General features: G+C 36.4%; 1 protein-coding gene across 2 annotated transcripts; it reads left to right on the top strand.

Annotated features, from left to right (window-relative positions):
* The first annotated feature begins 1070 nt into the window (after nucleotides 1-1070).
* BUB3 (BUB3 mitotic checkpoint protein) lies at nucleotides 1071-18578 on the top strand. Of its 2 annotated transcripts, XM_007420787.4 has the most exons (8): nucleotides 1071-1164; nucleotides 3076-3270; nucleotides 5169-5238; nucleotides 6832-6983; nucleotides 9999-10157; nucleotides 11009-11186; nucleotides 11891-12107; nucleotides 14784-18578. In XM_007420787.4, the coding sequence occupies exons 2-8, from the start codon at nucleotides 3076-3078 to the stop codon at nucleotides 14791-14793; spliced, it is 981 nt and encodes a 326-aa protein (XP_007420849.1). In that variant the 5' UTR covers nucleotides 1071-1164; the 3' UTR covers nucleotides 14794-18578. The 2 variants fall into 2 exon arrangements, with proteins under 2 accessions (XP_007420849.1, XP_007420850.1); XM_007420788.3 differs by lacking the exon at nucleotides 14784-18578 and having other exon boundaries at nucleotides 11891-12111.
* The last annotated feature ends 8300 nt before the right edge of the window (nucleotides 18579-26878 follow it).

Raw genomic sequence — 26878 nt, forward strand, 5'->3', positions numbered from 1 at the left:
TATTAAAGGCCAAGGAGATATTTATTTTGTATCCAGAATACAGTAAAAAAAAAAAAAAAAAGGATCTGCGTTGAAAACATGCTATAGGAAACATGAATTCCTCGCCGAAAAAGTCCGTGCCACTCCTTTTCTTCTGTACTGGTAGAGATATAGACGCTGTTGGAAATGCTGGACTTCTCAGGGCAAAGGATGGTTTGAAGGTGTATTTTGTAGGAAGACATTCGGAGAGAGCTGGCTCTATTTGCCCATGAATTTTTAAAGGACCGGATGGCAACGGGTAAAAGTCTAATCGTTCTTTAACCCGTATTCTTACTAAAATCAAGGAAACCTCTGACCACAAGGTTGGGGTTGGGTCAGGCAGAAATAGCTCTGTGAAGTGCTCGCTTCCTAATGGGAACTTCCTGATAACGCGTCTTTATTTCCCAACTCTTGGTTAAGGAAGAGTCAGTTTGGTACTGGTGTTTCCCCTCCGTTTTCCAGGAGTCTACTGAGGGAGAGCTAACCCTCCGGATTTAGGAGGCTTGCAATCACGTTCCCCTTTTATGAGTCTGCGCTAAATAGCTAGATAGATGAGCGCACGTCGGTTTGACATGGGCTACCGGATTTCGGATGCAAAAGATCGCAGCAAACAGACGCATAACACACCCTTTACTGCCGCCTAGCGATCACTCGGACTTTTGCAGTCTAGATGTGTTAGTCCCAACTTAAAATTCAAAGGCTCATTCAGGCACTCATTAAACCTAAAGATTCCCCCGGTGAGGGGGGAAAAAACACCCGCAAGCTTAATCGGTGGTTTCTGAAAGTTCTCCCTAACTTGCTTTTGTCCCGATGCTGAGAGCGCCGCGTGAAAGCAAGACCTAGAAACGAGATAACTTACACTGAGGGGAACGCCTATTTCCCCGGCTGAAGCAAAGGCGGCCAACGAGAGGCTGGAGCGCATTGCATGCTGGACGTTGTAGTCTAGCTTCAGCGCCCGCCGTACGTGCTGGGCTGTCCGTGCGTGCCACTGAGTTATTTAAATCAGCCAATCCGCGCCCAGCAGCTCACTTGTCGGCGCTGGGGTTGCTGGGAATTGGTCCGGTGAATGTTGCGCGCGCAAGCTTGGTACGGAGTGGAAGGTAGCTGGCGCGGGAGGCTTCCCCTCGTGTAACGCTGGAGGACAAGGTAACGGGAGGGCCTCGTGGCTAGGGAGAGTCTTGGCGCGAACTGTGAGTCTCCCCGACCAGTCCCTTCAAATCGAGAGAGCGTTCCGTGAAAAAAGAAGTAGGCCCTCTGATCTCTCCCCGCGTGACTGGAGTTGAAGGCCCCTTTCTTTCCTCGCTCCCTTTCAGTTCTTCCCACCGCTCTCTTTCCTTCCTGTCTCTGTCACGGCCTCTTCCTGCCTTTAAGGCTGCTTAAGTTGGGGCAGACTTTGGTCTCTTTCCAAGTAAGCATGCATAGGATCCAACTGACTGGTTTTCTTTCGGGGAAGATAAGGAAACCATCCACGCAGATCATCAGCCTTTAGATATGATTTAAAGTAGCCATTCTGGTCAGTGACTGTAATAAAGGTGTTAATGCTAAAGCAGATTTTCTTCATCTGGTGCCCTTCAGAGATTTTGGGGCCACAACTCCCAGAATCCTCATGTTGGGAAGAAGTTGATCCAGAGTGATAAAAGACAGATGAGTTTTAGAAGAAAAGGTACTGAATCTGGAGTTGAAGACGTGGAGAGCCACTAGAGGTGATTGTAAACATCTGGACAATCACTAGATGCCAGCCAGGTGTTAAGACTTTGCTGTCATTTAGTGTCATCCAGATTTTTATAAGTCAGATTTGGTAATTCCAGCACTAAAAGTATTAAGAACAAAAGCACCTGCTTTGTTTGTGCAATTTTTGTTTAGTTTTAAAAAATTAAAGCCCAATTCTATATATCTGTACTTTGTTACTGAGATTGTCATTTTTTTTTCTTTTAATTCTTTCTATTTTACTTTAAGAGCATATTGGAATTCAGCAGCATATAAATTGCAATAATAAATGATTGCTAGTGAATTCATTTGGGCTTACTGTACAGTATTGGCCCATTAAAAGCACAGTTGGAAAGCCAGTGGGCGTTAAGATTTCTAATGTAATTTGAGTGTTGAGTTTGATCAGGAAGGAGTCTGCCTGGGAATTTGAAAGCTAATCCAGATTAGCCTTGTCTGTATCTCTGACAGACAGTATTAACAATGGACAGCATTACAGGGTTATTGTAAACTTGCACAATAACATTTCAGATTCTTTTATTATTAGAGACAATGCCTCTGATAAATTTTATGTATACGATAATACTGGACTGTTTTTATATAAGCTAGTTTTTCTGAGGTAAAAGTAATTTCAACAGTTATAATTTATGTTTACCTTTTTAGTAATTGACATAAATGCTCTTTAGATACGTAAGTACATAAAATAATGATCAATACATTTGAAAACTGCTTTACGGCTAGAATGGTTTTTCTTTTTTAGTTCATATCTGAATATCAATTATAACATAGTTGTTACAACATATAAATGTCACAAATATTCCAATGGAAGAGAATATATGTAGCTCAGGGTTGAACTGTGGAGTCCTTGGTGGTCTCTGAGCTTGGTTGTTTGCTTGCAGGTGTTTCATTACCCAACCAGATAACATCAATGCCACTGCATCATCAATGCCATGCAACATCAATGTCACTGATGATGTTACCTAGTTGGGTAATGAAATGTCTGCAAGGAAAAAACTAAGCTTAGAGAGCACCAAGGAACTCCACTGCCACAAATATGTACAATGTGAAATTCTACTCACAAAAATGAACACATATAACTACAAGAGTAAACCACCCAGAATCACTCTGCAGTGAGATGGGTGGTGACAAGTTTGAAACATATATAAATAAAATAAATGCGATGAAGTTCTTCACTGCAGTTCGTTCCTGTGGAGGTACATGTTATAGTATTATATAGTTAAGTATTTATTAAGACTTTTGTAATGGAAGTGGAATTATTTAAACAAACACGTTTACCTAGACATGTTAGGCAGTATTTTAAAAGTATGCATCTAATTTTACACAATCTATCAGATGACAGGATCAAATGAATTTAAGCTGAACCAACCCCCAGAAGATGGAATCTCGTCAGTGAAATTCAATCCAAATACATCTCAGTTTTTGCTTGTTTCTTCTTGGGACACATCTGTTCGACTGTATGATGTTCCTGCCAACTCCATGAGACTCAAGTATCAACATACTGGAGCAGTACTTGACTGTGCTTTTTATGTAAGTTTTTTCCCCTCATGTTTTGATTCTTGAAATAGCAAGACAGTATGAGAGAGATAGTTAGTTCATCTAACAGATAATCAGAATTTTGGGCTGTATTCCGAAACATTATGTGTTAGTGTTTTGCACATATGTGGACTTTTTAGCTCTTTCTTTCTGGAAACAGTCTGCATTATCCTTAGAAATCTTTGCAGTTCTACATGGGTTATTTATCTGGGCCTTCAATTAATTGGTGAAAGTACAAACTAAGTACATATTGGTTATGTATTGGTATAATTCTGGTGGTTTTATATATATAAAAGCAATTGTATCCCGCCATATTTAAAATGAGTCTAGGTTGTTCACAATAATAAAAGCAAACTTTTTTTTTTTGGTAGTTTGTGGAATTGAAAAAAGGCAATACTGAAGGTTTTTTTAGCATGAGTTTTTTAATCAGTTCATTTGATATATTTCTCATATATATATATACACACACACACACACACACACACATACACACATAAACCTTAAAAAGCCCCAGGCTGATTATAAATAACGAAAGTGATTTTGAACCTGAAGATGGGAACTTTCTAAAAGACAAAACATATAAGGAAAAAGGATGAAAAACTGGAGGAGAAAACAAACTTGGTTACCAGTTCTTCAGATTAGTTGCCATAATCTCCAGCTGTAACTTTTCTTGTTTCATTCTTAAAGTCTAGGCAGCAGGAAGGGTGAGTGCCACTAGGTAAAAGGGCTAAAAGCTGAAATCTAGATCTGTTCCTCACCCTCTATCAGGCCCTTACAGCCTGATAGAATTACTGTTAACTAGCTGATAGTTGGGGAAGAAAACAATGCAGATAATTTCTCAGGGATGCTGGAATAATTTTTTCCCTTGTTCTTTAACTGTGCAGCATGTTGGATGTTGCTAGGTGACTGTTGAGGGATGGTTAATAGAGCTCATTTTAGTAGGGGTAATGGAATAGCCTTATTTCCCATCTTACCCTTTACTTTGCAGCTTGGAGTGCTCCCAGGTAATTGGCTTACTGTATTGAGATTTTTGAAATAAGTCAATATACAATCAGTAAATCAAAATAAAATTAAATTAAAAGGCAGGTGACTAGTCAAAACTGGCCTGACCACAATTTTTAAAGTAAATCTAAATAGGAAATCACTTTTTATGTCACTTTTTATAACTAGTTTGTTCTTTCTCATATAATTGTTGCATCTTTGCTTAAGTTTAATTATTTTTGAATATGAGGATTTTGATACACACAAAGTCTTGTTAGCCCGTGGAAGGCAAACCTCAAAATTGTAGTTAGATTATGGCTTTATTAGAACCAGCCCAAATTACATAAATAGTGGATAATTGTTTAAGTTTTCCAGAACCCTTAATCAGGCAAGGTGCTATATCAGTAAGGAAATAGGAGAGAAGCAAGATAGTCCAAAACTCTGACAGAGCCAAAGCCATGAGATCTGTAGATCACTCAGTCCTAAAATGATGACTGTGACACAAAGACTGGTAGACTTTAGTCCATTTAATATTGTTGACAAATGTGTGAAATGAGAGCTTATGTTTTAATCTTTATTTTTGCAATGTGCTTGGGCTACTGATTGAAAATGGTCTTATCTCTAGTGAAGTAGTCTAAGCTAATGGCACTGAGTTGAGCTACTGTTCCTTCCTTGTGTACTGTGAGGAACCTGGGTAACTTTCCTAATGCTTTCTGTTTATGTGTCCTGTTGACAATACCATAAAATTACATAGGAACCCAATCATGATAATCAGTAAGAGAGCAACTATATCCCCAGGTTTCACACGTATCCAACATTTATATACTTTACGTGACACTGGGAAAAAAAGTGCCTTTTACCGTGATTATTGTGCAGTTATAGAACATGTGAACAATTTTGTTTGTTTGAAGGACCCTACACATGCCTGGAGTGGAGGATTAGATCGGCAGTTAAAAATGCACGACTTGAACACCGATCAAGGTAAACTAACCTGACAATGTCATAGAGTCTGCAGACAGAAAACAGAATATGCTTCAATAGCAGAACATGAGGGCAGCAATCCAGTACTTACTATCCAAGAAAAAAACTTCCTTACACTTCCTGGAACTTATTTCTGAGTCAACACATGGGACTTCAGTATAATTCAGCAAAATAGAAAAGTAATCTGACAATTTCATAAATTGCTACGGATGTTTTTGAAAGATTTTTTTTCTCTTTTTCTCTATATAAAACCAGCTACAGTGTAATTTTTTTATTTAAACACTGCCTCTTTCCTTTGTCTAACGAAACATGGGGAGGAGACAATATTATGTCTCATATTGTAGACAGTGATTGTTTCACTTATTCTCTCCTTTCTAGGTTGTATTTATGGGCAATTTAATGTCACAGGCTTCCTTTTCACAATATTCTATTTGCCAGAGGTTGTGGAAAATAGGCAGTCACTCATCTATAAATTATTAGAACACCATGGGCATGTGTACCCCAGTATTTGACAGATCCCTATTCCAAATTATGTTAAATTGTTCCTGAAGCTGCTTTGAGTTTTTTAAAAAAGTGGACTTTGAAAGGTATTTATTTTAAAGACAAAAGTGGACTAGTTTTGTATTTAGCTGACATTTTCTTTGAAAATTTTCCATGAGAACTTTTCACAGATTATTTTTTTTAAATTGGAGGCTAATGGTGCAGTCTGAAGAAAGTAGCTTACTAAATGTTTGATACATGAGTATATAATTGCAAATTATTATGACTTGTTAAGGGTATTTTCCAATCCCTATCCTTACAATTTTAAAAACTGATAACTAATTTTTACCCTTGCTATTGTGAACAATGATCTGGCACTTAGATATTTGGAAGCAGACCAGCTGAATGAAATGAGATGCTATCATGTAAATGAATAAAAACTTTCCAGAGAGTACATAAATCCTTTGAAGATATTGGAAAACTGAACTGTAACTATAAAGGAGAAAGCTATTTAAAATAATAAAAGATTTTAAACTGAAAACTGTACTAATTTGTTTTTATCCCAAGTTAGGAAAAGAATGTATTAAACATCACTTTAAAAGCTTCTAAAACAGTTTAATACTACATTGTATGTTGATAAAATGAATAGTAATGTAGGAAGAAAGGGCTTATTGACAATGGTTTGTTGAAATTGTCTGGTATCTTAATAGCGGCAACCGCATGCACTAATGTGGTCATGCCACATTCACCAATTATTAGATCTTCCTGATATGCCATTCATGACTAGGCTTTTCAGTTGAGTCCAGCAGTTAGGTGCACAAATCTCTTTTATTCATTTGAAAATCTCTGCATGGGTACCAACTTCTCTGCTAAGCTTCTTTGAAATAGTGAGTTGATACCTATTAGTCTACATTTAACACTTCAGAAGTGTATTTCTGTTGCAAAGATTAGAGGATCAAGCATTCTTTAAAGGATGCTCCAGCATCTACATACATTAATGAATGGCCTGTCAGACCTTGGTACTTGTGCATGAATATTGCTCTATTCTTTTTATTACACTTGACTATCAATGAATCCAGTAAAGCTAAATGCATTACTTTTTTTTTTAAACAGAAAATCTTGTTGGCAGTCATGATGCTCCTATCAGATGTGTTGAATATTGTCCAGAGGTGAATGTAATGGTAACAGGAAGTTGGGATCAAACAGTCAAGTTATGGGATCCAAGAACACCTTGTAATGCAGGAACATTTTCTCAGCCTGAAAAGGTTTGTCTGTAAGTTATTTAGTGGCTATATGTCCTTTTAGCAGGGACTAATTCTACTGAATACAATATATGTCTCAGTAGACGTAGGATTGCAGAGTTACCGTATTTTTCCGACAATAAGACGCCCCCATGTACAAGACGACCCCCACTTTTCCAACCCAAAATTAAGAAATCAATATTTTAAAGATAGTCCAGAACACATTTTTATTTAGTAATTAGTTAACATTTACCTGATACACTTGGTGGGAGGAAGTCCAAGCCGTCTCTCTGCAGCTCTATTTCCAGGCTCTTTTGCATAACTGATTACATTCGAGCATGAGTGAAACTGCCAATAGCTTGTCTCTGCAAACAGCCTTCCTCTAATTGGTTTGTTCAGCATCAGCTGACGTCAGTTACATCAGGCTCGTGATTGGAGGAAGTCTGTTTGGGAGACAAGCTATTTCACTCGTGATTGGAGGTTAGCAATAGGAGGAAGCCTCTCTGCAGAAACAAAGTATGGGCAGTTTTGCAACCACGCGATTCTCGGCTGACTTCCTTGAATAAGACGCCCTTCAATTTTTAGGGTAAGGATTTTAGAAAAAAGTATCGTCTTATAGTCGGAAAAATACGGTAGTTAAAATTAAAGAGTGCAATAAAGATTTGCAAAACTTATTTTTCTGTGAATGGAATATTCCATAGAACAACATAATATTTCATTTTTCTTGCAGACCATGCCAATCTGGATGTTCCAGACTAGTCTGGTCAGGAAGAAAAATTGAATGTTCAATATATTCCAAAATATTCCCTTCTTGGAACAGTAAGCTTTGCATGTAACTAGAATGTATTTGAGCAATTAAAAGTTAATATCTTCCAGATTAGTTAATTGTTTTGGAATTATACATTGTGAAGTCTCCTTTTCCTATTCAGAAAAAAAATGGTGGAAGAAAACTGGAGACTTACTGGTGGTTAGGATGCTTCTTTGTTTGTTTGTTTTGCCTTTGACAGTGTCTTTGAGTCAGACTTGATCCCTGGTAAATGGACAGATCCTCTAGGCAGCACTTTTAGATGTGGTTTGGTATTGTCTTCTTCCTAAGGCTGTGAGGGAAAGACTGGCCGAAGATCACCCAGCTGGCTTTCATGATTTCCTTGCTCTTAGTCCAACATCGTAACCACTAGACCAAACTGGGTCTCTTAAGGCATATTAATTAGCTTTAAAATGCCAGACATAAAAGAAAATCATAGTTTAAGCAACTCGTTTTGCTTATTAAATTTGTATTCCTGGGTTCTAAATTGTATTTTTTTCTTTTTTTCTCAAAGAAATTAGTTTGTGTAAACCAGAAATATAGTTAGTTAGCCAAAGTATAAGACTCAGCATAAAAGTATACCTTACTTACAATATGAACTACAGATAGTCCTTGCTTAATGACCACAATACGGACTGGAAAATTGGTCATTAAGTGGGGCGGTCATTAAGCAAGTTGTCTTATGTGACGGACCCAATGTTATGACCATTTTTACGATGGTCATTAAGCAAATCACTGGTCGTTAAGCAAATCATGTCATTAAGTGAATCCAGCTTCCTCAATGGATGTTTTTTGCCAGAATTTGCTTAACGACCATGTGATTTGGTTAATGATTGTCATAAAAACGTTCGCAAATTGCAATCACGTGACTGCGGGGGAAGTGCGATGTTGGCGATGGTTGTAAGTGCGAGTACAGGTCGTAAGCACTTTTTCTGGGGCTGTTGTAACTTTGAACCATTGTTAAATGAATGGTTGTTAAGTGAGGACTACCTGTATAACAGTTTTTCTTCAGTCTCCTAGTTAAGTCCTTATCAATGTATTGCCTGCTTTGGGGCCATCTCTAGGATTCCTTAGGGGCTAGTTCTCTCACTGTTGTTTCACTTCTACATTGGGAAGTGGGAAAGATCTTCTGTTAATTCTGGGTATGCTGTCATCAATATCAAGATATTAAAGGTGTGGTAGAACTTGAGATTGCATGTAAATTGTTCATATATGGCTATCCTTGATAGTAATGTAATGTCATTACAAAGCTGCTTGTGCAGCAGTATAGTTTATTTTCTGGCTCTACTGTTAATTGGAGCAAATCTTATTTGTTGCCTTTGGGATCTGCTATATCTATAGGTTATTGTATGAGATCAGGATTTGCAATTTGTAAAATTCTGTAAAATACATCTCTGGGTTTACATTTTTCTTGAAGTTTATCACAGGATGTTGAATTAAATATGTATCAAAGTATAGATGTAATTTCAGTGGATATATGTCAATAGCCAAAACTCCCATTAAGTCTTTTACTAAGATTAATGTTATTTAAATAAATATTACATCAACCAACCAACCAACCAACCTTGCTTGCTTGCTTCCTTCCTTCCTCCCTCCCATGTTGATTTCAATTAGATATTTCATTTAGATAGATTAATGAGAAATTTTTTTATGGCAGGCTAAATTCCTTAGAATATCTTTGGCCAAATTGTGGTTACTTTAGGAGGATAGTGGCTTTAACTTACCAGATTTTTAAATATATCACTGGGCTTTTATCTTAACATCTATATTTTTTTCTAGAATGAGACTTATGATTATTTTTCTCTCTGGGCCTATTTGGAAAGTAAATATGTAATACCTTTGAAATTCTGGCAGGTGTTAGGATCTTGGTATACTAAACTTCAGCAGCACATATACTAAAATTAGGTATATTAATGCGGTATCTGCCGTTGTCCCCGCACTTGGGAATATTGTCCTTCCAGAGGTGCAGTGGGCACCTGTCCACCTGGTTTTCTGGAAAGGACTTAAGACCTGGCTCTGCCAGCTTTCATGGGGTGATGCTGGCGCCCTGATGTCACTCCCTGAACTATTTTGTCAATCCCATCATTCTTGAAATTTATTATTTATTTAAGACTGTTTTTATATTGGATTTTAATTGATTTTATCTTCTCTGTAAACCACCCAGAGTCACTTTTTAATAAGATGGTCGGTGACAAATTTGATATATAAATAAATATTTCATATCTTTTTTCAAGGTATATACATTGTCTGTATCTGGTGACAGACTGATAGTGGGAACAGCTGGTCGAAGAGTTCTGGTGTGGGATTTACGGAACATGGGCTATGTTCAGCAGAGAAGAGAATCAAGTCTTAAATATCAGACCCGTTGTATCAGGGCATTTCCCAACAAACAGGTATTTAAATTGTGTAGCAATATTTCTTATTTGAGCTTGTTGAATAAAACATGCCGTTGGTTACTTCAGCTGTTTAGACATTCCTGGCTTACTGAAAAGTTTGAATTTTGCTAGTTCTGTTTGTGTTTGTATGCCTCTGTGTGCCCAGAGTGGTTTTGGAGTTAGGCAGTCTAGAAATTTTATGAATCTGTGCTAGTGTATGGGAATTCAGTTCAGCTAATATGTTTGATAACAGTATCATGCTTAATATGGTTTTATTTTCCTAAAGTTAGGCTTTAGGAAAATATATAAAACTACCTGCTTAGGTGCCCTTTCTAGACTGGTCCTGCCTTTTTTCTGGACCTATCAACACTATGAAGAAAATTAACTTTGAAACAAGAGAGTCTTTGTTTCTGTTACTATTACTTTTGGTGGGATTCAGTGCAGCATCTAACCAGTATTTTCTGTTCTTCCTGTGGTGGAAGAAAACAAAAGAAGAAAACAAATTGTATTCTTGATTAAAAAATAGTAAGAAGCGCTAGAAGTGGATTTCTTTTTTTAATGCAGTGAAGGAATTAATTTCATCTCTTATTTGTTGGCAAAAATGAAGACTTTGAAATAACTTTTCACTTCTGAAAAGGTGTTGGGGTATATTTTCTGTTTTTGAATTAATGTTTCTTAGTAGACATGAAGTAGGAAAATATCTCCAATTATCTTTGGAATCTTTTCTCTCAGTTATTTCACAGTATACCTATATGTCTCATTTTGAAGTGCACAAATGTAGAATGTTGGTGGGAGAAAGTATTTACACAACGGAAAACTTTTCAAAGTTGGTTGTGACAATAAATAAAGGCTCTCTTTGTATTTGGTAGGGTTATGTGTTAAGCTCCATAGAAGGTCGTGTTGCAGTTGAATATTTGGATCCAAGTTTGGAGGTGCAGAAGAAAAAATATGCTTTCAAATGCCACAGATTAAAGGAGAATAACATTGAGCAGATTTACCCTGTCAATGCCATCTCTTTTCACAACATCCATAACACATTTGCTACAGGTAACTGTTTTCTTATTGTATCGCTGTTAGTAGATTTTCAGATCTAATTTTTATGTGAGGTGGTCCTGCTTTCATGGGAAATGTTTCACCCATTTTATTACTTATTTGTTAGCTATGGGCAATGTACATAGTGTTTCTACCTATTTTTCTTCCACAACAACTGCTCTGTGAAGTAGCTTGACTTGTCCAAAGTTACTCAGTGAGCTTCTGTGGCTGAGGAGTGGAATAGCACTTGGATTTCTCCAGCACCAGTCCAACACCTGAACTATTTTATGATACATGTACAGAAGAATAGAATATGTGAAGTCTTGGTCCAGTATTTGGCTCCTGAACTTACTTGTTTGGTCTAACTACATTTCCTGAATATCTGCAACATGGCTTCCTGCTAATTTGAAAGGAGAAATGTATCAAATGTAAGCTGGGAAAAAATGTAGTTTGAATTTTATGACTGATTTGCACTGATTTCAGATTGTTGGGCTTGTTTCTTTTCTGGATATTTTATTTTATTATTTTATTTTATTTATGCAACTTCTGTAGCCACCTATATCAGTCCAAGTGCCTTTGAGTGATGAATTTTTGTCCTCTTCCCATAGAGAAAATTATCAAAACTTTTTTGCACCAACCTTAGAGTTCAATTGCACTAAGGTTACAGAAGTATGTAAAATTAGTTCCTAATATCTTACTTCTTACACATCTATTTGTAGGTGGTTCTGATGGCTTTGTCAATATTTGGGATCCATTCAACAAAAAAAGACTCTGCCAATTTCATCGGTACCCTACCAGCATAGCTTCACTAGCTTTCAGTAATGATGGGACTACTCTTGCAATAGCATCATCATATATGTATGAAATGGATGACATTGAACATCCTGAAGATGGTATCTACATTCGTCAAGTGACTGATGCTGAAACAAAACCCAAGTAAGTATGCTCCACCCCTATTTGAATTTTTCTTAGTGCTTATCCCAGGATTTATTAATTTTCCTTAATTCACAAATAGCATTATTGATTACTGGTAGAAAGTACAGTTTCACCATAGGTCTGGAATTGATTTTATCTTGTCTTCAAGCTTTCAATATCCGTAGATTGTTAGATGACTGAGGGATAAAATTGTCTACTTGTTTTAGAGAAGGATGTCAAAATTTCTTTCATTCTGAATGAACTATTATACAAAGTCATTGTACTATTTTTTGCTTATTGCTTTCAATTAAGCTGAAGAAGTAAAGATCACTCCTGTAGGCAAAATTAATTGTATAGGATTTTAAAGTTGTCAAGCTGTTGATTGTCATTTTTGCATGCGTGTCGGCTCTCAACTTTAATATGCTGGGCCTCAGTTAGATACAGCAATTGTGTAAATGACAAGAAAAGATGTTTAAATACTTTATCATGCAAAATTATGCCATCACTGCTAGCATAGACAAAATGAGAAGGGGAGGTGCACAGACTTCAGATATGAACCCTCAAAGTAAATATATTGTTTTTTTCCTCATCAGCACTGTTCAGTTATATTGTCTCTAGCATATATTGAAATGATAAGAAAATGCAGTGCATATGCTTGTGGGGTTTGGAAACTATTCCTAGTAGCCACAAGTATCTGACTGCCATTGGCACGTGGCCTTTTGGAAGGAAAGGTGGGGTGGATATGAAAATACAATTGCCTGAATGCCTGTAGGAAAGGTGAATCTCTTAACATAACACCTGAACAGTCGTATATTATATTAGAAAAGAAAGACATATACACTTCCCAAGTTAGAGCTGTTGTTTGAGTAGACTGCTTTTTTGCTTGGCCTTTTTATATTATTATTTTGAGCTCTTGTGATTAGGAAAGCTTTGAGTCATCTCTCTTTCTAAAAACCTGCCAGTTTAAGAGACTGTGTTGATCACATGGTATCTTGTTGGTCATTAGAACTTGTAATTGGCTTATAAAGTATCTCACTATTGGTATTTCTTAAAATTTAACCTGATTGCTACATTTTGAGATAGAATTTATGGAAGGCTATTAACAGTGATATCTCCAAAGTCAGCTTGTTAATTTAGAGTGATGCAAAGCACTCAAGCAAATAAACTAAAATTATGAAGAATCCATAGATTTCAAAGATTATTTATTTATTTGACTTATAAAATGTATTCTTTTTTTTAAAAAAGACTTTGCTGAAGGCAGCTTTCAATACAGGATTTAAGGTGATGACATTTCCATGACATAGTTTAATGCAAAACTGCATACTCTCATGGAAATCAGTAGTATGCATGTGTTCTCCACTGAGCTGTGGGATCTGCTTCCAGTACGTATATAAGTAGCATTGCATTTCTACTAACTTTTTTCAAGAAATCTCTTAAAGCAGCAGCAGATCACCTTACAATGAAGTAAGTTGAAGATACTCCACAGTGCCATTGAACAGCCTTTGCATTCTTAGTTAACATATTCGGATATTCAGTCTGTGTAGAGAGAGACCCCAACAGAACGTTTTATTATCTTAGTTAAGGTTTACATGGAATAATAATATGAGATTTTTTGTGAAAATTTGTTGCTATGTTTGGATGTATATCTTTAAAAATACTGTCAGAGAAACTATAGAAACAGCAACAGTATTCCAAACAGCACCGTATTTTAGATGTCAGCCATATTAAACAACTCTAAATTTCATATTTTATTTTTTAGGCAGTCTTTATTTTCATCTACTATCTGTTATGCTGGCATGAGTACAGAGTGCAAAAAATCAACTTAGTGAAAATTCTTTTCACTTACCATATTACCCTTTTTCTAAATGCGTTCCTGTAAATTATTTGCATTACAAGAATTTAACATGGGAAACAGTCTTTAGTGGACTGAAGACCCAGTCATATGACTTTACCTTCAGCTGTTTCTATACTTGTGTTGTGTTTGCTAATTATAGGGATGCTTCATTCTGCTTTTGGAGGAGGTTAATCTGCAATTAAACAATATTTCCTCTGAGCTGTCCATTATTTTCTGAAACAGATGGTTCATCATTTCCTGGGCTGTTAAACACAGCAAGGTTAAGGTTAGACTCCTGGGAGTTGGTTAGTTTTGAATCTTATTACAGGATGTAGAAGCAAAACTAATAAGAATAGTACTTAATATCATTTTGTGGCTGCAAACAATTATTTATTAGCAAACAATTGATCCCAGAAGGGCAAATTGTTTGAATCGGTAATGAGCTGAGACAAGGCAGAGCTTACTGTATCTGTTTATTTGCAAAATAATTGTAACATAATTGCAATGCATTTAGACAGGCATCTATTTGGACTTGTTTCTCTCTATAAATGAATTTCTGAAACAATTTATTTTTTCTACATGTTTATTCCTGTCTTTAGCCAGATGCGATAGAATTTTTATAGTGATCCAGTATAATAAACACATTCAATAATAGAAATGATAATAGCTCCTGAATTAGTTTTTCTATTATCATTTGTAAAATTCATACAATAATACTGTTTTGAGGTATTTGGAAATACAAGGAAATACTAAATCTTTCTGTGATTTTATAAAGGTCTGCTGCTTTGGACATTTACTTGAAAATTCATTTTGAATGTTATAAAAATACAAATGTGCGTCTAAAATCTCTTTCTCTATTGCAGGTCAACTTAATCTTGATCAAAAACTTCTACTTGCTTCTAGCAAAACAAACTAATCCTTGGATTAAATGAAGATGTTTCAGTGTTGTTTTCATTATGTGTTCATTTGGTATATTGTATAACCAAGAACTGTTGTTTTTGTTGACCTGATTTGGAAATATTTCTGTAAGCCAATTCATTCTTTTGAAATGTGACAGTTGAATTTTTGTACTGATTAATGGTGGCCTAATTGTTTGAATAAATATTTTCAACCCATTCTCTCTCCCCCCCCCCCAAACCCGTACTTTCAGCAGCAATGGTTGTAAATGTTTAGTCCTGAATTTAATGATGGCATTGTTTTTTGTGTACTGGGCCTGTACAGCAACGACAATATGATGAAGAAGAAACCATTTTGACAACAGCAGGCAACTTAAATTTGATTGGCGTAACTGTAACTCTTCCCTATTTATTTTCTATTGTAATTAGGTTCTGTTGTCAGCAGGTTTAGGAAAGTATCTCCTGAAACTTTGCAGGATTAAGGAGTTGTAGCGTAAACTGAAGTCTTATAGTTGCTGTTAACAATCAGTGTCTGCCTTTGAGAAATAATTTTTTTCTTGGGAAAGAAGATATTTTGGCTTTAGACGAGCACCCCAGTTCCACAACAGATATTTGTAGCAGATAGAAACAATTGTTTCTACAAACATGCTGTTCCTTGCAGGATATTAATTTGAAATATGATAAATTCAGGATAGCCTTGTATAGTCTATATGGCTAGTATTTAGAATTTATAGACTTTCTTAATTCTTGAAACAATTTCTATTTACAAGTAGAGACTAAAAACTGATAGTAATAAAATATGCAATTAAAACAAGTAAAAATTTGGTAATAATAATTGAAAACTATTGAAAATAACCAAATAGTGCTCCCCCACCCCCCACCCCCCAGTAAAAGATTAATCCCAGACCACCTAATGGTAATAGCAATTGAGCAGAACTTGGCTACATTCCTGGAGATCTTTGCTGAAGAGTCTGCAAGTAGAAATAAACAACTTCCATTTCTAAACAACCAATACAGCAAGTAGAAGTAGAGAAATGAGCCTTGTTAACCAAGTATGATATAGGGTGAAGTAAAATACTTGTTACTGATTCAGTAATAGTCACCAAGCCAATAGAGAAGTGCTCTGCATAAGGAATATTATTAAAATTTCCCTGCATCACTATTGAGGGTAGTGTATTGAGCCTTGCTAGCATGGGTGCTCTACTGTGGGTGGCAGAGGTGATTCTATGGAGGTATTTCAGGAGCATGAAAGGGGAATGAAAGAGATCCTTAAGACAAGGGATTTTGGATCTATCATTTTGTAAATCTAGCTAAAGGACTCTGACTTTCTAGATAGTTCTGTTGGGGCCAAGTGAAAATAGGAATTGAGTGGGGAAACCTAAGAAAGTAAGGTCTTAGATAATGTTTTTTCCCCAGTTGGAAATTAAAGTGTTGGCAAAAGTAAGCAGAGCCAGTGATTTGTCCTAGAAAGTTTGACTTAACCAGCATTTCAAGTGGCAGGCTTTTAAGTGAGGTGGTACAGAGGGACATCCTAGTTTTAGCCAAAGATGGTCATTCAGAGTAAAACAAGACATTCTTAAGCTTCTAATGAATTTTGATCAGATGAATATCAGATATGATATATTAAGAGTAGGCACATTTCATGTTATGCAATGAAACCCTACTAATCTTTTTTACCCTTACTCTTGAAACATTTTATCTACCGTACAGAATAATGCCTAAAGTTGCAAAAGGGTAGGGTTTCACTGTATGAAATGGTCATTATTCCAAATTAATTGTATTGGATTATGGAATGTTAGTTGTGTGAAAACCCCATTTTTTTCCAAAAAAATTCTGTAAGCATGACAGTCTAGTTCCAACCTTCACAGTTAGTATTAATTTTAAGAACGCTTGAGTTTTGATTGTTACACATTTTAGAATGTTTTCATCTGTGAAAATTTTTGATAAATGTTGCTTTTAGATTCCAAATTATGCCACCTTCTTTGAAACTTTACCTGAAATTTTATTTTTTGGGAGGAAGCTTTGGACATTTCCTTTGCTTCTTAAACTTTGTTAATCTGATTTTAGGATGCATCCTTCAGTTTTTATTTCCTGCTTCAAAAGGATGAAAGACCACATAACTGGTTTTCAGAGAGGGTTTGTGGTGATGACATTTGTCCGCCCCTGCTCTAGAATTAAAAGTCCATTTAACTCTAGGACAAGTTTGATACCTCTGTTCATTGGTAATCTGTACTACACCATAGGATCATCAGATTACCTTTCTGTAATTGTCCCAATGCCCTAACAGTTTCTGCCTTGGTTACATTTGGTGCTGTGTGTTTCAGATATCCCTGAAACTGTATTTCAAGAATAAATTACTACCAACTATTCTGTTTCCCTTCAAAAAACAACAGTTATCAATGCATCACACTTCAGCATTTATTCCGTGAAGTCACATTTAGCTTTGCTCCAACTCTAGTCTGTCTAGATGGTCTTCAGATTAATGAACTAGAAATGTATTGCTTCTGTACTTTCAGAACAATGAAATCTTAGTAGTAAGGGTTATTTTTGAAATAGAAAGCCTTTCCATTTTATTCCCTTATGAGTCATGAAAATTAATGCATTCCATTTCTTCAGCCATTTGCTATTGCCACAATTTGCAGCCTTTGAAAATGATTGTGAAACTGTCAACCGATCAATGTACTCTACTATAATACTAAACTAGCATTAGTACTACTAGGTATTATAGGAAGCTTATACATGCTTTGCTGCAATCTTTTATACCTTCACTAGAGGCATAACAGAAGGTCAAAATAAGAGTAGGTGAGGCAAAGAATGAAATTCAAACAGGAAGAAAGTGATATAAATATATGGGAGGATTTAAAGGTGCTCAGCAATGAAACAAGTCCCAGTGAAATTCAAATGACAGGGAAATTGGAAACAGAATGTGGGTTGGACATTGATCTATATAGCAGATGCCAATATATGTAAATGCTCAATTACCAAACCAAATAAGTGGGCTTTCAGCAGCTAAGGAATCTTTCTAACTAGCATCTGTACCCTCATGGCTTACAGACTGCAATTATAAAAATAGTGGAGGTGTTAAGCAAATGGGAACTTATAAGTAATATAGCAAGGAATCTTGGTAGGACAAAAAGTGATAAACACTGGACAGGATAGTTTTGTTAGTAAAACATACAAATACACATACGCATGTATGAGGTATTCCTTCTGTTAGGAAGCAATTCATCTTTTTTATTCTCTGAATATAGGAAGGCAAAACGTCACAAACACTAATATACAGCAAGCTTGATGATAGGTTGATTCCTGAGCAGTGTAACTGAGCTTTAAAAAGCTCTTTTAAGTGATAGCCTTTTGGTGAAGAGCTGAGGGCTTTCCAGAGCATCATAGAATCATACTGATCATCCTAATATTCATCATCCCAGGCTGCACACTGGTAAAAAAGTTACAAGATGCCTCTCAAAAGATGATGACCCTGGCTTTATAGTCAAGGACATCTCTATCCCAAATGTGCTGCTACATTTCAACAAGTAGATGTTCTGATGAATTAATTAGGACAATTTTAATGTGTGTAAAATGTAACAGCTTAAATCCCACTGAAAACAGTCTTCTAAAGAAGGAAACCTAGGTTAATATAAATAGGTTCTTTTTTCTTCTTACAATGTAATGAAGTTACATTTTGTACCTAGTTTGGCTCAAGTATATTAATGGTCAGATTCTGTAGAACTTGTAAGCATATTTTAAAATAAAATATTGAATCTATTTATTGTACAGTTGTGTTGAAAATACAATGTGTCTTCAAAGACTTAGATTTTGTGGACAAGAAAGCATGGGAACCAACACAGTTGCTTTTATCTCATGCCGCTACTTTTCTTTCAATTACTCAGATTTTTTTCTCCTGTCCTTGTTGCATCTCAAAATTTCAAATGATTTAAAAATGAAGTTTGCATTTGTTGAATGCCCTTGTTTACATCAAGGATCAACCAACATTTCAGATTCTTGCCACTCACCAATCACTTAGAATCTTTGATATTTTGATGGTCTCATGAAATCTTTTACAAGAACACCAAAACCTCACAAGATTATAGCATTTCTTTAATATTTTCTTTACATTTCAGTTAATTATTACAATTCTTACTTAATTTGAGTAGTAGGATCACAGGAACATTTGGGTGCTGATGTACAGCATGTGTCCATGACCATCATGTCACATCAAGTTTTTATCTCTATCATCTATCTCATCCTCTGTCAGTCAATCAATCAATCAATCAATCAATCAATCAATCAATGTCTGGATGTTAGTTACATTAGTATGCAAATTTAAATTTCATTTCTTTGGTGCAACCATAGCAATCAGTTGCAGTTGGAATAGTATTTTACCCTGTATATACCATAGTTATAATTATGTAGTCCTGTGGCATACAAAAATCTTTGTAAATAGATCATCTTTATTTTAGGGTCTTTTGCATGGATAAAATCTTCCCTCCCTCCTATTATGTTCCAAATTCTTTGCAACATGCTGACTGATCTGTCCACTGCCTTTGCCATAACAATCACTCAGCTCTAAGTCTGCTAGCTTAATTCCCTTTCCTTTGCTTCCTCACTGGTAGGGCATCATTTCCTATGAGACACTTTAGTTGATGTTGTTCACATATTGTTCACATGGTTTAATTATTTAATTGGTCTTTAGGCTATGAGCTTTTGGGAAAGCAAATCTTTTATACTTATGATGCTGCAATATAACTATCCAAGTCTTTAGGAAGTGGGAAGACCCAATCTTTAAATAAGTAATTTGTAAGGCTCGAGGTTATTTGAGAGAGACGCCTAGAGTTTCCTTTAAAAAACGAAATCCACTGCAAAAGAGGAATAGTATAGCTAAAATTCTCAAATTCTAACCCCACTCTTCATAAACTTGAATTCTACACTGGAAATGAAATCCACAGGCATGCTATTATGGCAAAATGACTAATTATACCAAAGGAGTTCTTAACTATAATGCTAATTTCAGAACAAATGCTATAAGATTTCTAGTTATAAAGTTGCTATAAAGTTCTATAGAATAGTTCTATAGATATTGTAAATATATTGGATTTTTTTTAGATTGGAGATTGGTATATAATCTATTTTAAAGAGAAATGTGTGCTGTTGTTAATTTTAATTCATATTCATTTACAAGTATGAAGATCAAATGTGTACCTACATATGTACATTAGCAGATCCTCAGAATACCTACATTGCTGCAAGGACATTTTCCAAAGCTTCTTTCTGACGTTTGCCTTTTACATCAGACTGTGTTTCTAAGAAATTCTTGATCTCCATAAGTAGCTTTTTATTAGCTGGTCAGATGTCCTGAGCAATTGGGAATGAGCCCTATGAAATCCCCCATGTCTTTGTGGATCTGCAGTTCTCAAATCTTGTGGTAAGAAGTACTACATGAAGATCCCTCATGCAGAAAGTCAGATTCCCTTTTATGTCAGCACTAAGACAGCTGGGGATGGATTTAAAATCTTTCTGTCTCCCACCTTTGCCAGTGATTCAGATCAAGAATGTTATTTCTCTACCGTGTCTAGCAAGGAGAAAAGGGGATTGCCACCTCTTTGTGGTTGCTGGGAGAAAGCAAGTGCAAGAGATTCTGTCTTTGCCCTCCACTACAATCCCTATAAGGACCTTTAGCTGATTTTTTTTTTTTCTCCACTGTCCAGCTGGTAGCCAATCAGTTGAATGGTGAGGAATGTGGACAAAGAATGTGGTTTTTCCAGCAGGCTCAGGGATGTCATGGAATAGGGAGCCTGTGAGATGGTTGTGTTATGTGTATAACGTTGGTCCATTCTCCCGCAGCCTTATTTATATTTAGGTTGAATTGTTTTTAATGGTTAGTTTAGACTTGTTTTTTAATTGTTTGTTTTATTGTAGGCCACCTGGAGTCACATTTGCGAGATGGGCAGCTATATAAATTTGATAGATAAATAAATAATTAGTTAATTTATGGCTTACCTACACCTGCTCAAAACAAAAACAGAAGAAAAGAGTTCTTATCACGTGATATAAACTGGGCAAAACAAACATCTTGAACTGAATAGTAGCATAGGCTACTCAATTTTTATTAACTATAGTTCTTAATTTCAGGAACAAAAGTGCACTTGAAGTTTCTGAGTCGGACATAATTAAATCATTTCCCCTAGCCCTCTAATGTCCTCAATCAACCCCAAAGAAGTATAAATTATTAAACATCTTTTTGGGATTAAATTTTTATTCTTAATTATACGCAAAAGATATATATCATAAAATATTCATCATATAATTGTGATTTAAAATGTACAGTCTCCCAAAAGATGTGATTAGCAATTTTAAACACCCAAAACTTAATTAAGTAGGTAATGGGGTGAGAACTGAGACTTTTAAAAGGGGGAAAATATTTAATTTTTTTAAAAAAAGCTTTTATCACTAGGTCTAAGATGGCAAGGGAGTACCCAGTAAGAAATAAGATACAATTTAAGGTGGCATACCCATGTTTTGAAATCCTGAAAAACCACTATGTTAAAATATCTTTTCCTTTGGCTAAATCTAATTCTGTCTTTTATATGAGCTTTTAAAAGTTTGTGGTCTCATTTTGTAGCGATCCCTTGGTATATATCAATCTTTCCATGCTTTTCTCTAATTTTAACTCATATTCAGTATGCATTTCCTTATTTTTGTACCATTATAAAAGCACAGTCTAGTTAGAGCCATTCAGAACCTTTACGCAGACTTCCTTGTCTAGATGAGAACTGGAAAGTTCAGGATCCCCAGCCCAGTTCAACTAGTAATGCTATTGGGGTGTCCATGGGAGCGTCAAAATAGTCAAGATGGCAGCCACAATCATGTAATCAAAGCCGCGCCCCCTTTCATGCATCAGGATGCATGTAAAAAAGGGCAGGGTTTTGACTGCATGGTTGTGACTACCATCTTGACTTTTTTGACTCCTCTCTGCAGATACCCCTTGGAGCTATACAAACGTAACCTTGTCAGAAAATCAGTAATAATACCAATCCAATTTAGAAAATATAATGAGCAGTATACAGGTGGTCCTTGTTTAATGACTACTTTTTCAGTGGCCATTCAAACTTACAACAGTTCTGAATGAGCGATAGCTATGACCAGACCTCATACTTATGGCTGTCACAGTGTCCCTGTGGCCCTGTGATCACGATTTGCAACCTTCCCTGCTGGCATCCCACAAGCAAAGTCAATGAGGAAGCCAGCAGGAAGTTGGAAGTCGCGGTCACATGAGGTCCTTGCTTAACCTGCATGGTCCTCATTCAACAATGGCAATTGGGATTGCTGGAACTGCCATCACTAAGTGGCGCGGTCCCGTGGTTTTTTTTTTAATATATTATTGCGTCATATTACTGCATCACTTAATGATGGAGTTTCCGCTCCCAATTAATGTTGTTAAACAAGGACTACCTTAATTATTCATTTACTGTAAAGGTTGCGGAAGATGGCATTTGCAGTGTTGCAATTGAAGCCCCCACCACTCTTGTTCATTCATGGAACGTCAGTGCATTTGCAAAACAGGCAGGCCTTTGGTTATGATTCCCCAACTGCCATCTTGCATGTTTAGACTCCCCTCTGCAGGAAACGCTGTGTAAGACACCTAATAAGACATTAGTATAATACAACAAACATTATACATTAAAATTTCAAAACTTTATACTTTTGTGTTCCTAACATGTTATTCCTTTGCAGAATTTGGTTTACAATAAATAATTCTGGGATTGCAACCTGATTTCAGGGCTTATTCTAAGAGTCCAGACTATAACCATTTTGTTGAAACTAAGCTGACCTTGATGTGAGCAGTGCTTGAGAGATGATTACATTGGAACCCTTGATCTTGGTTCCCTTCTTGTTGTTGCTTGTCCCCCCGTCCTGCTAAGCAAATGAGCAGGGCAGGGAGAACTAGCAGCAGCCCTTCCTGCTTGTCCCTCTCGATGGGAATGGAATCCAAAGGAAGTAGGCAATCAACAGAGAGCAGTCCCGCCCATTTTGCAAGCCACTCCTCCTCCCACGGAGGTCACCTTGTCCAAGACACTCCCAAAATCTGGAGCTGACTTTTACTGTTTTGCAATTAATGCTTAATAGATTTGTCCAGTGTAACAACTGAATCAAATCTCTGCCTAATACATATACTCTATGTCCATTTTTTCCCCAAAAAGGAAATGGGAAGGCATTGTGAAGCAAGGGGAAAATGGAATGTTGTACTGACATATGTAGAATTTTGCTTCTCCTTGCTATCCCAATTACCACTTGTAAATTCTTGTTATTCATGGTAGTTATGTTCTATAAAATTACTGCAAACGCTGAATTATTGAATATTGAACCGTTGCTTGTAGAAAAATACAGAGTTAGGTTCCTGCAAGCCTCTGGTCACAACATTTTCACCAACTGATCAATATATACCCTTGCTTGATGTGTGTTTTCAGGACAAATAAAGTCCTGAAAAAGACACATTAAACAAAGATTAAGCATTTAAAGTTTTATAAAAAATAATTACTTTTGATGGCCATTTTAACCAGCAAGATCACTGAGAAGGCAGACATGTGCAGAGTGGTGACTCACAATTTTCACTGCTCTGCACGTGTCCATGAAAAACTGCAAAAGCATCATGAGTATTGATTTGGGGGTTACAAATTAATTTTAGCAAGTAGGCAAAGTTGCAAATACAGAATCTGTGAATAATGAGGATTGACTGTACTGAGTTTGGCTTTGTGGGATTAATTCCCACAGGCTATTTTCTGCTGCAAGATTGTGACTTGCAACTTCCTGCCAGCTTCCCCATTGCTTTTGCTTGTTGGAAGCCAGCTCTGAAGGCAATCATGTGACTGTGGGAACTGTCATGAATGTGAGCCAGTTGCCAAGTGCCTGAATTGTGATCATGTGACCACAGGGATGCTGCGATGGCCACAACTGCAAGAACCAGTTGTAAGTCTCGTTTTTCAGCACCATTGTAACTGGAATGGTCGCTGAACAAGTGGTCAGTAAGCAAGGACTACCTGTAATGAAGTGGCTAAGCCTTCTTTCCATACCGGCTGCTTTGCTATTCAAAATAGATCCCTCCCAAAAATGTAATTTAGGAAAAATTGTTGTTTGTCAGATGTTCCCCACCATTTTGTGTGTAATGTGTACCTTTGATTCTATTAAGGTCAAATGCTGAATTTGGTGGGAGGGTTCTGTTAGCTGAGAAAAGGCAGGTGTTTATGATGCTGGTTTTGTTGAAGGGTGGATAATTCTTTTGGTGAATAAAATGAAATATGGGTATTTTGAGGAGCAGCCAGTATTTTTTTGTTATTCTTATTGACTGAATAACTATTAGAAAAACTTATATGATAGGGCCCAGGATCTGGTTCTTCTATCTGTTCATCTGTCTGTCCATCATTAGGATAACTGTCTGAAAATAGAACAGAACTGGACTCCATATGGCATAGGGAAAGAAGGGAATACTGACTTTAAAAATGGGCTGGATCCAGCCAGGAGCTACAGAGAAAAAAAGATGCAGACATTTTCCCTGATGCACCCCTATGGGAAAAGCTGTTGAGCATCAGCTTGGAATGTTGGAGACTCCTCTGTTCTAAGACCCTCCCCTTCCTGGTCACATGTGAGAGCAAGGTTATTATTGTGGGATGGGAAAGAATTTCAGGAGCCATGGTCTTGAATGCTTTCTCAACCTTGTTTGTCATCTTTATCCTCATTGTTCTTTTCCATGCTCTGAACCCAAAGTTCTGAATGCTGGGTTAGATTCAGAAATGCCCTTTCTCTGATTGAAGACATCCTTTGGTCAGAAGAAGACCTTGTGTCAATGAAATACAGCTCTTCTTTATTCCTCCAACTTACAGTTTCTAGAAATTAACTAATGAAAATTGTAAACAGAGGTGGTCAGTCTTTATAAAGATCTGGTACTCGGTCATCAATGAAATGGGGAACATAACTGAAGTTCAATGTCTTCATTTTGGATATTTTTCTAAGCTGAATACTTTGAAAGCACTGTATTTTGGTCAAATGTAAACTGACTGCAGGCACCATATACATTTTAATTTAAATAAGCTTTTTGCTGACCTGCATAAATCTACTTTTTACTGACTTGCTCCACCTAAGCACAGCACACAAAACACTAAATGTTCCGGGCCATCACCCTGAAAACAGTTGCCCACATGTTTGATATGGCTTTCTCAATTTCTTTTTCAGGGAATAAATAAGATTCTTGATAACTACAGAAAAGTTACAGCCTACTGCTATATTTGATATATACGATGGGGCAATAGTTCTCCAGATATGCAGGCATCTTACTTTTCAAACTGCTCTCCATCCAGCAGTCCATTTTAAGCAGATATGGAAAGATTCACTTTTCACTTCAAACTCTTTTCCTCCTAATTTGCAATACAAAATCACGAATACATTGCAGTTTCAAGTAAATACATTGCTTTAAAAAAAAAAAAAAGAAATCCCCCCACCCTCAAACTCCTAAGGTTTAATTTTCATGATTATGTTAGATTATGAGTCATTTTAAATTATGGTATCCAGTGGAGACTACTTCCACTCAGCGGCTCTTTTCAACAGTTGTTTGTGGTAGTTTCAGCCTCTCTCAGGCTCTTTATTTTTAAAGCAAGGCAGACAAGGCCTAAAATTATTCCATTAAAGAGGTGCAATTTTTGTAATGGGACTTAGAGTGCTCTGCAGAAGTGCAGGCAAGTTTCTTCAATATCCTGAGTATTATTCGCTCATTTAGTTAAATGATGTTTCTAATTCCCTGGTAATTACATGTAATGAGGCACTCTTTCTCTTCTTGATTAGACTTTAGCTTAATATGAGATGTCGTCTTTTCTTTTTTTTAAGGGATAATTACCCTTCCCAGGAAAAGTGGAGTTTGTTGTGCAGAATATAGCAAATTATTTTATTTCCTGCCATCTTGACTGCCAGTAAATTATAAAATTAAGTTTCAGAGAAGCATTAGCACCATTTTGGAAAAAGGCTTGAGTTTTTATATTGCCCTCTCCCCATTCATTTACCGATGCCCTTTGGGACTGTTGGAGTATTATTATTATTACTATTACTATTACTATTACTATTATTATTAAAATAGATGTGTTTCTGCTGGTCTTCAGGATTTGGTGGTTGTGTGGTAGTGGTTTTGTTTTAATTTTTGCTGGGGGAGGACCAAAACTACCTTTTCTTGTTAGGTTATTTTCTCCGAGGTGGGGAGCATCAGGTAATGACTTTTATGAAGTTGTGAAGCACATTTTTCTTAACCCTCCTGATGTTTATCTACTTTTACACCATTAGTTTATAATTTTTTATCCTAATATTTGAACAAGTTTGCAGAATAAAAGCTACAGATCTAATGTTAGCATTTCTGATTTATATTTAATCCATTCTCTAGCTGAAACAGAAAGAAGGTAAAATTGGTTTAATTTGAACACATGTTTATACAGTACGGTACATAAATGAGAGACCAATGATTTCAAAATTAGAAGCAATTTAAAATTTTAGTTTCAGTTACAGAAAACTTCAGCTTTAATGTCTAAATCACTAGAATTCTGGGAGTTGCAGTCCACCCATCTTAAAGTCACCAAGGTTGAGGAACACTGCTCTAGAGCTAGAGTCCCTGTTCAATTTCTCATGGGGCACATTAGCAGCTTTCAAAGAAAAAATAACAATAAAGGCAAGTCTGTAGCCCTTGTAGATGTATCCTCACTTTATCTTCATCCATTTTGGTTTTACTTTATTATATTAATATTCTGGTTTTCTCATTTTTATCTTTATAACAAGTTGGTGAGGTAGGCGCATCAGAAAAAGAGAGATTAGCCCAAAGTCATCTACATGGGCTGCCCTTGAAGATCACTAGGAAGCTTCAGCTGATGGTGTGGGCAGTGATAGGCATGCATTGGTATGACTATGTAACACCTCTGCTTCATGAGTTGCACTGGTTGCCAGTTTGCTTCCAGGTGCCATTCAAGGTGCTGGTTGTTACCTATAAAGCCCTTCATGGCATAGGGCCTGGTTACTTGAGGGACTTCCTGTTCTCATAG

Source organism: Python bivittatus, unplaced genomic scaffold (genome assembly GCF_059951505.1).
Source record: "Python bivittatus isolate LINGU-HERP-01145 unplaced genomic scaffold, Pbiv_v1 ctg000980_np1212, whole genome shotgun sequence".
Classification (NCBI taxonomy): Eukaryota; Metazoa; Chordata; class Lepidosauria; order Squamata; family Pythonidae; genus Python; species Python bivittatus.